This window comes from Hippocampus zosterae, chromosome 19 (assembly GCF_025434085.1).
Source record: "Hippocampus zosterae strain Florida chromosome 19, ASM2543408v3, whole genome shotgun sequence".
Lineage (NCBI taxonomy): Eukaryota > Metazoa > Chordata > Actinopteri > Syngnathiformes > Syngnathidae > Hippocampus > Hippocampus zosterae.
Window position 1 is genome coordinate 8,620,209 of NC_067469.1, and position 10,016 is coordinate 8,630,224.

The 10,016-nt window shown below is 42.8% G+C and overlaps 1 protein-coding gene across 2 annotated transcripts; it reads right to left on the reverse strand.

Moving 5' to 3' along the window:
- Nucleotides 1-117: 117 nt before the first annotated feature.
- parp1 (poly (ADP-ribose) polymerase 1) lies at nucleotides 118-9,677 on the reverse strand. Of its 2 annotated transcripts, XM_052052086.1 has the most exons (23): nucleotides 9,411-9,677; nucleotides 8,074-8,239; nucleotides 7,876-7,994; nucleotides 7,400-7,614; nucleotides 6,527-6,617; nucleotides 6,333-6,449; nucleotides 6,071-6,247; nucleotides 5,286-5,448; nucleotides 5,067-5,207; nucleotides 4,743-4,994; nucleotides 4,409-4,474; nucleotides 4,190-4,322; nucleotides 3,656-3,851; nucleotides 3,452-3,580; nucleotides 3,274-3,357; nucleotides 2,986-3,108; nucleotides 2,783-2,911; nucleotides 2,572-2,670; nucleotides 1,839-1,991; nucleotides 1,599-1,726; nucleotides 1,458-1,519; nucleotides 804-918; nucleotides 118-716 (listed from the first exon to the last, which is right to left on the reverse strand). In XM_052052086.1, the coding sequence occupies exons 1-23, from the start codon at nucleotides 9,531-9,533 to the stop codon at nucleotides 635-637; spliced, it is 3,063 nt and encodes a 1,020-aa protein (XP_051908046.1). In that variant the 5' UTR covers nucleotides 9,534-9,677; the 3' UTR covers nucleotides 118-634. The 2 variants fall into 2 exon arrangements, with proteins under 2 accessions (XP_051908046.1, XP_051908045.1); XM_052052085.1 differs by having other exon boundaries at nucleotides 5,067-5,448.
- Nucleotides 9,678-10,016: the final 339 nt, after the last annotated feature.

Sequence of the window (10,016 nt, forward strand, 5' to 3'; positions counted from 1 at the left end):
TCCCATTATTCGTCACATTTTTGGCGCATCACTAGTTCAGAGCCAAAAAGGTAAGAATTGTGTCCATGTCCCAATATTTATGGACCTAACTGTCAATGACATATGGAACACAGGACATTGCTGTTTCGAAAGAGCCTTTTATTGTATTTGTTTTGCTAGAGAAATGCATGAAGAGAGAAAAACAATCAAAAATATGCTAATATATACATGTCTAAGGGGATTCCGTACAGTATTTTAAAATGAAACCAGGCCAGTAGATATCAGTCACAAATCCCACTAAAACCAGGGGAAGGGAACCATTTGTCATTTCAATGTGGATTATTATATCTGATGACCATTTATGGGTACAGTGTTTAGAATTTTTTTTTAATGGTGATGTATTTGTTTTTCTCAATTGCGTGGTAGGCTATCTGATATGCTCTCACCTGTTTCCCACTCCTTCCTGAAACCTAGCATTCTAGTTGTCTTTCCGACAAGAATGAACACAAACAACCCACATTTAACTCGGCTTTCCAAGTACTAACGGGAGACAAAGTGAGCTAGTAAACCTGCCGACGAAGTAGCATAAAGTGACGAAAGAATTTCGGAATCATAGCGAGGCCCCTGGACGAGATGGCGCTCCCGTTTGCGCCGCTCACCACAAGGACGTTTGGTAGTTGAACTTGATCTTCAGGAGATACTTGAGATTGATTTGGGCTACGTCGTACACGATGTATCTGTGGCGATGGTTAAGGAAGACGGACGGGGTAATAATAATGATGAAATCAAAAGGGCAGCATGTGTTGCATCGGCCGAAAGGATACTCGTTGTACAGGAGACTTGCGTCGTCAATATTGGTGTTGGCTCCTTTTCCCAGAGGCACTTGGACGCCATCTAAAGTGGTGGTGGCGCTCGATTCCGGAGCGGTTCGGCCCAAACCTGCAAGGGAAGACGAAACAAGCAAGAAACAATTCTTGTAAAATCACAACCTTTTTGCTTATTATTCATAAAAAAGCAACTTTTTTTCTTGCAATTTATTTTCAGAAAAATTTAATTTCCAGATTTTTCCTCAAATATAACGCATGTCCGAAAATGAAAACATTGTTATCGAACGTTTTTCTTGTAATATTGCAACTACCCAAAAATGTAAAAGTTGCATAATTAGGATTTAATCTTTGTAAAATTGCTTTTTTCTCTCATTACTTTCAACTTTATTCTCATGTAAAACAATTTTTCTCATACTTTGTGTTACTAAAGATAACTAATATAATAATAATAAATACAACAACAAAATATAAAAATAAATATAAACATATAAAAATAACTTAACATTTAAAAATTAATAGTAATTATAATAATAATATTAGTATATATAACAATATAAAAATATTTTTAAAATAAAAACTACTAAAAACAATAAACACATAAAAAAATATTTTAGCATTGAAATAAAACAAAGTATTTTGTGAGCACCGCACCTTTTACACTGTGTTTGCCCTTTGGCAGTTTTGTGATGTGGGAAGCCTTTTTCAGTTCATGCCTGGAATAAAGAAAAGAAAGATGAACTCAATATCATCCCTTTATTTTCATTTGTGGCAGAGGTCCAAGTAATCACTCACATATTGCCGAGGGCTACTTCTGCGAGCAGCAGAAGGCCAACGGGGTCCGACTGCGAGGTGTGACAGTAGTTGGCGCTCTTGGACACCATGTCGGCAAAGTACACGCCTTTGCCGAACATGTAACCAGTCTACAGACACAATAAAGCACAACTTGATTTGAAACGATGCTTCTCAAGAAGAATATGTGGGCTGATTGATGACCAGGGAGAGGGGGGGAAAAAATAAAGAATAAACACTCACCACTGGGGCCTCCGGAGGGGCGATGCGAAGACCCTGAGAGAGGATGCCGGCGTAGTTGGTGGTCCGGGAGCCGTGCCACAGCAGCTGCCGATTGTGCAGCTCCTCAAAGGGTTGGAAGCGCTGGCGTTCTCCCTCGCGGTTGATTTTGAAGATCTAAAACCACAGTTGTTTCACTCGGGTAAAATTCCAAGATTTGGTCTTATAAAATGAGGACATTTGCAATTTCTGGAGAGAACTTGATTTCTGGGTAAACGGAAATTTTTGGCATGTTGAATGTCATTCCCGAGGTGAATTGAATGAACCGAAGCCGTTTTGTTCCATGTGTCATTTAGTAATGAAAGAATGAATGAATGTTTTTGTGGGGACTTTATTTGGGAAATTGTCGATTTGTTTTTTTGTCTTCCAAGTTTTTGAATTTGAATGAGCTGAATATTTTGAATATTTATTGCTGTACACCATGACAGCAGTTTAGTGGGAATTTCTCCATTGTGAGACTATTAAAGGTTTTCTTATCTTATTTATTCGTGTCATTTGGTGACTTTTTCTTGTAAAATTATGACATTTTGCTTTTTAATTTGTATCTATTATGACATTATTCAACATGAATTGACTTTTTTCCGCAGTAAAATTACAGCTTAGTCTCGCAATAGTACAACTTGATGTGTGTAAAATTGTGATGTCACAACTTGTTACAATGTTACATAATTGGCATTTCCGCCTGAGGGCGACTTACCTCTTGTACTTCCAGTGTATACGTGTTGTGCGTGGCGGCGTGCGTGTTCTTCACATATTCCAGAATGACTTCAGCCTCCTGCGTGGCCTTGTCCACAACCTGAGAAACATAAACCACCCCAAAAAATAAACAAACATGTTGATGTATAATATTCTAATTAAAGAAGAAAAAAAAGGGGGGGGGGTAGATCAAGTGGGTGAAGCATCCCGACCTCAATCTTGGTCTTAAGTTTCTCATAGTTGATATCGATGGGGTCCCTCTCGTTGTCCTGCGCTCCTCCTCTCAGGAGACTGTAAGCCACTTCGATGTCCAACAGGTTGTCCAGCATCTGAACTTTAGCCTGGCAGGTGGACATCGATGAACATTTTGATTCCTGTGTAAGCGCAGATCTTGGGGGGTGTCACACGCGCATACCTGAATGTAGTCCAGGTTTCTGAGCAGCGGAGGTTTCTTCATGCCAAAGTCGTGTGGTATCAGCGTGTAGAAGCGATTCGACAGATCCAAAATGTGCGAATCGGGCACACAGTCGGACACCGCCTAAATCAAGGAAGCACGTAGCAATTTTTACAATGTGTTTTCTAAATAAGGAAATTAGCACTCTACATTGTGTGTTCCCTATTTTTTTATATAATACTGAATCTTCTATTTTTTTTTTTTTTGTCCTGCGGGAACAAAAATCTGGATTTTTTTTTCTCAACTGACCTGCTGCACTTCAGTGAGAAGAGCATACGCGCTTTGAATTTGCCTCTTGCTTAGCTTTCCCAGCGGCATCTTCTGGAGGTCAATCTGAAAACAGGGATGGAAAAACAGTGCCTTGGAGATGTGCCTCTACCCGAACATCACTCTGAGCGTACCTCAAAGTTCAAAGTGCAAAGGCTACCTCAAACTCCACCATAGCCTTCTTCATGCTCTCCACGTCAAAGATCTGTTTGATCAGATCCTGGACAGGTTTGGCCAGCTTGGACTTGGTCCCCGCGGTGGCCGTCAGCCTCTTTACGGCTTCTTCGTCCTGCCATTTGATCGACTGTAAATTCCAACAGGGAAATGCACGAGTGTGGCTGTGTATGTCTGTGTTGGGGCCAACCTGTCCATAGTCGATCTCCAGCGGGTAGAACTTATTGGGGTACTTGGTGAAGTTGGAGGCTCCCCATTCGTTTCCGGTCTTTTCCTTGTACACCGACAGGAAGTTGTTGAGCGCCGAGTGCTTGTCGCCGATTTTGTCCAGCTTGTTCCCCCCAATGGTGGTGCCCACTCGACCCCACGAACGGAACACCCAGTACCTGCGCAGAAGGCAAATCAGCATGGGAAAGATGCATTCATAATGAAATGAAATAAAATGTCAAGAATGAAACAGTTTGTGCGTCATGATTCAATCATTGTGGCGCTTTCTGTTGTGCGCAACTTGTCCACTAGGCGGCACTATAACACAGGCCCACAAACGAAGCGTTTCAATTCGGTACGACTGTAGGTGATTCAATGTGCAGAAATCTTAGCTGTTTTCAAAGAAGATAAATGCATATTGTTATATTGGCCTGTCTATGTGTTGATGTAACCTTTCAAAATTCCTCTGAGCAACGCCGGCTCGTATTCGCATGACAGTGAACCCGCGTTCGGTAACCTTTTCTGTACGTCGTCCTCCAGCAGCTGCAGTTTGTAGTAGGAGTTGGTTCCCCGCATGATATCCACCAAGCCCAATGTGGCGCTGTACATTTTACCGTTTTGCTCCAAAACGTGAGCGCTGTTCTCCAGACCTGAATCAATTCATAAATATTCATCAATTCACTTTCAAGTTCCAAGAAGAGGAGGAAGGAAAACAATGGCGGTCTTTTCAGGCTACCTGAGTCTGGATCGACAGCAGCGCCTCCTTTGACCGTCAGCTTCATCTTCTTGGCTTTGCTCTTACCTGGAATTGAGACCATGTTTAAATGACTTGTTAGGTAGGTTATGGTGTAATCAGCGTTGGTCATTCTGTGTCCAAACCGATGATGATAAAGTGTGAGAATGGCCTTCAAGTGTAACTGCAGAGTCGATATGATTACAACATTGTACCGACCTAACCACATTGTCGTCGTGCTCTTGGAAAGAATGTTCCAGTTGAAAAAGAAAAACATTGAAAATGTACTAAACCGTGGCCCAAAACGGCGATGCCACGTCTCTAATGAGCGTTTTACCTTCTTCCGCCTTCACTCTGCCGGTGCTCTTGGAAGCAGCCATCGCGCCCGACTTGGACGGCGCCGGGGCGGGCGCCGGCAGAGGGGCCTCCACTTTGACCTCAGCCCCCCACGGGGAGATGGCGTGCAGGGAGACGAGCTCCTGGAGCGCTTTGCCCGACGACTTGATGTCGGTGAGGAAGTCCTCGGAGACCACGCGTACGCCCGCCTCCTTGGCCTCCTCCATTTTCTTGCCCAGCTTCTCCACCTCCTCTGCGAAGTGTTACAACACTCATTCATTCAACAAAATGGAGTTGCTGCAAGTGTGTTGCGGGGGTTTCTCACTCTTGGTGCTGATGCAGAGCGAGGCCTTGTTGGCCGCGGTGCAGATCTTCCCACCCAGCTCCTCCACGGCTGCCTTGATGTCGTCTTTATTCTTGGCCAGTTTGCCAACAGTCAACACCTTCATGCCAGTGAGAGGTTTGTCTGTAGCACAAACATTACAAACACGAACTGTTAAGACCACTGAAGTTCCTGAACTGGACATTTGGACTCGCCACTCACCAGGGGGTCCGCCCTCTGGTAGCGGCTTTGCGGGGGCGCCGGAGGCGCTGGCCAGAGGCTCAGCTTTGACAGGGAGTTGGCTTGGAGCGGGCGCCTCCTTCGGGTAAATTCTGTCCTGACGCTTAAACTTGAACTTCTTCAGGAAGGGAACCTCGTGAAATTCCTGAAACGGGAAATGACACGGTCATGTGGTTGTTGCGTATGAGGAGGAGGCATTCAGAGTCGCACAACAGCAGCGGAAGCTCAGGCGAAAGCCACCATTCTTTTCTCATAAGGCTTTCCTTGTAATATTTATCTTTATTCAAATAAGATTAGAATTTTTACTGCATGCTTGACTGGCAGTTGTGTTTATGACCTTTTTCCCCCCTAAAATTACATCTTTTTTTTTACAGTGGTACCTCTACTTATGAAATTAATTGGTTCTGGAAGAAATTTCTTAACTTGAAAATGTAAGTAGAGACACATTTTCCATTTAAATGCCCTAATCCGTTCCAAGCGCCCCCAAAATTAGTATGAAGACACGTTCGTAAGTAGAGGTACCACTGTACTTGTACTGTTTCAACTTTATGCTCATCAGATTTGCAACGCTAATCATGTAAAATAAAATAATCAAGTGGAATGAATTTAACATTTGGCGCTAAACAACAAAATTGATGGCCAATTAGATTTTCACCTTTTTTGTGCTTGTAAGACTACAACTTCATTTTTGTGAAATTTACTCCGAGCTATCCGGACAATGGTTACAGCCCAATTTGCTTGAAGTAAAGTCGTCCCAGTAGCCATACCTTGGGGGTGACCCAGTCTCTCCGTGCGGGTTTTGTGGTTTTGAACACACACTTTGTCCAGGCTGAGATGTTCCCGGTGCAGTAATAAGCGTCGCCCTTGAACACCAACTGGCCAAAGCATTCCTTGCACGGTTCCAGCGCGCCGAAAGCCATTCCGTCGCCCAAGTAGTCCACCACCTGTCAATTACAGTCAGGGGTCGACCAAAAGCTTCACAAAACCTGTTTTTCATCCCCCCAATTAGATTTGTTAAGCTGCGCTCACGTTGGACTCCCCGGATGGAACCTCCTGGTCGTTAGCAATGAGCAGCTCCTTCATGTCGTTGACGGAGCAATGCTTCCTCAGCTTGTCTTTAATGCCCCATATGAGCTGGCTTTGGTCCTGACAGGGCACACGAATATACTCGGATGGGGGGGATACGATGGCTGTCATGTGCTTCAAAAGGAAGTCAGTGTTACCTTCAACTGCTCTTCCAATTTTTTTGTCTCCGCTTCTTCCTCCTTCTTCTGTTTCTTGGAGACTCCGTCCACCTCTTCGTTTTTGCGCTTTCTGAAAGGGAAGGGAGCTTGAACCCGATAATTTGGATTCAAATTCTGAATTTATTCTGATTCCAAAGGCAACACTAATCGAATAAAAATATCATTAAAAACAGTGTTCTGCTCACACTTGACCAAAGTCTACAAATAGTGAAATTGGTGGCCGATTACTTAATATAAATCGTAACATTTGTTATCGCAAATATTGCAAGTGGTTCTAGTTGTACTTTTGCCTAATATAAAAAAAACAAGGTTGATAAAAATAACATAAAAAATAGCATTATGATTATTCAATATTTTCCAAATTTATGTTGACAATTTTTTATAGATATATTTTAAAATGATTGTCTATTGTAAATCTTACTGATCTTACATCATTTTTGCATGTATTTGTAAAAGAAAAAACCTAGTCAATTTAAGAGCTTATTTAAAAGTCTTTGAAGATTTTGAACATTCAATAGGTTTTTTTCATACTTTGTGTGTATTTTTACATCTTAAAACAATTTCTGGTTTGAATGTCCATATTACAAATGTTTTTATGTTTTATTATGATTTTTTAATTATTATTTATTCCCCACTTTCTCATCTTTCTGCCAAAATCATCATTTGTAGAATGCTGCAGTTGTTGTAAACACTCAGGGAACCAAAAATATCCTGTATTTTAGTCCATTTTTTAAAAATTAATTGACCACTTAATCGATAATCTGGATTTCGTACCAGAATCAGTATCAACCTCCCAAAAATCCCTATCAGTCAGGCCCTACACTGTAATAATGCACGTGTCGCTGGTCTCACCCTTCCACTTTGACTGGCGGGAGCCTCTTCTTGAGCTCCTCCTTGTCTTCGGCCCTCAGCGCGTTGAAACCTTTCAGCTGGGCGCCGCTGTACTCTGGCTTGAAATCCAACTCCTCCCTGCTACCCACAAAGCAGGCCGTGTGGTACCAGCGGTCAATCAGGCCCAGCTGAGGCTTCTCCGGGTCCACTGTCTTCTTTGACACGCGGATCTGATCCTGCGGGTTCAGCCAGAAAATTGAATCATCATCGGAGTTATGATGCACCACTTTGTCAGCAATCTTACAAAATGGACAGTGAGCGCCAAAGGATTGACCCCAGCCTTGATTTGCTATGTTAATGTACAGGGTTGTGAAAATAGTGGTGCACTCGGGAGTTTTTACCACAGAGAAGTTGATTACTAAAAAATGGAATAATGTGGAAACAAACTGCAAGAGTCAAAAGCGGGCGAAATACATGACAAAACGCACAACAACAACCTTTTCTATTTTCATCTCGCAGCCTTTGCAAGTGCTGCGGTTGGATTTGGCGTATTCCACCGCAAAGCCGCTGAGCGTTTTCTCCCCTTGTGCGCCGCCGCCTTTCTTTCCGCCTTTTCCTACAAGGAGAAAACAGCGATGAATGAGCGACCGCTTAATCGAGTGCGGAATTTCTGTGGCCAAGGAATAGGGACTGGCCTCCTCCAATAGCTCCACCGCTTTCGATGGCCTTCTTGACTTTGTCCTGGTCTTCCCAGCGAAGGGTGGAGAAGCCATCAATGTCAGAGGGGGACTGGACTGCTGCTCGTTGCCAGAAGCAGGAGAAGTGATGCCAATGTGGGACCTTCCCATCGAACATTGGTGACTGACACATGAAAAAGAAGTAAAGAAACCCCATAAATATCGTCAGGAATCACACTTTGCATTGGACAATATCACGATTTATTCTGTGATAGCAGATACATTACAAAATCAACAGTATGTCATTTTAAAAAAGCATCATGGGCTGTGTCAAATGTTAATTTTAGTAATATTCAGGGTTCTAAATTTCTTTTTTTGAACACCAGCCAGTGTGGTTGGTGACTCTTTACTAGCTAATCAAAATTTCCATCAGCCAATTTAATTTTTGTTTTTTTTCCTCACAACTTTAGTTCCGCTCTTTTTAATCTATATCACTCACAGTTTGTTGTTGGTGTGAAATACAGGCATTCACGCTACCAAGGATCATGATTATGGAGCATTACAACATAGTATTTTATTGCAAATATAGTCCTACGGTACAAATGACGCAGAAAGAAAACAGCGTAGAGGAGGCAGGGTTTTTCCTGCATTCAAATTTGCCTGCCGCCAACAACCAGACCAATTGATATCGCCCAACACAGCGAAAAGCGCCACCTCTGCTGATTGAGCGATTCATGAGATGTATTTTAACTGTAGTTGCAGCGTTGCGCCATGATGGTAACAAGAACAGGCTAAACAGTATCACTCTTATTTATTACAAATGATTTGATATTTTCGTAGAGATTTTAGCAAGCATCATGAAAGTTGTCCTCTTTGATTTGCTTTCGCGGGCCACATAAAATGATGTGGCGGGCCAGATCTGGCCCCCCGAGCCTCGAGTTTTACACCAGTGTAAATCGACATGATTCACGATATATGACGCAGTATCGATACTGTGAATCCGCAAATGAATTCGAATGACTTACTCAATTATTTTGGTACAGAATTGCACTGGATCGTCTTAATATACTGTATGTGTTTGCTTTTAAAAACGGGCACATGAGCCAACATGAAGCATCAATCATAGCAAACGATGCCAGCCTTGAAAAGCTAACAACGGCTTCCGCTTACCGTACATCATGCCGCAGTTATACATTTAAACTCTTTTAAGGGGACGTAAGGTGAGAAAATGCTAGCTTTATTCAAGTATAACGCCTCGCGTTGTTGTCTATTTATTTACAAATATTTTTTATCTGACGTTAGCCACCTAGCTCGAGTATCTTTCATCAAAGAAAAGCGCAGAGAACGCAGCTAACCTGCACCATGATGGCCATTCTGAGCGAGTCTTTGGCGATGTTTTCCTTGCACCCCTTACACGATGCCCGGCCGCTCTTGGCGTACTCGGCCTTATAGAGCTTGTCCTCTTGAGAGTCAGCCATTTTCGCTTTGTGTTGTTTGGCAAAAGGGGGCAAAAGAAGAGTAAAAAAGACAAAAAAAAGTTTATTCTCCGACAGACAACAATCACAATCAAAGCGGCAAAGCCCGCGTGGTGGCCTGCTCAGAGAGGGTACTGCGAAAACAGGACGGCTCATACGCGCTCGCTTTCCCAACACCAAAGACGAAACGCCAACGTGCTGTTCTGTATTTGCACTGAGAAACGGAACATTTTGTCAAATATTTTCTCGAATTTGTAGCTAGTGTCATGGTAAGATACGCAACATAAATATTTCGACTAGGTCAAGCTTAAATTCGCCTATATGAGCCATCCTAAATGAATAGACGATTAAAGCTGCAGACAACACTAATCAACTTGAGAGTAATCGTTCAGAACCTGCAGGAGTAACGTGCGCGATTACCGGTAACTTTTATCAGTCTGGGAAGCATCACAAACAGAAACTACTGCAGCACTTGCACGTTTGGAC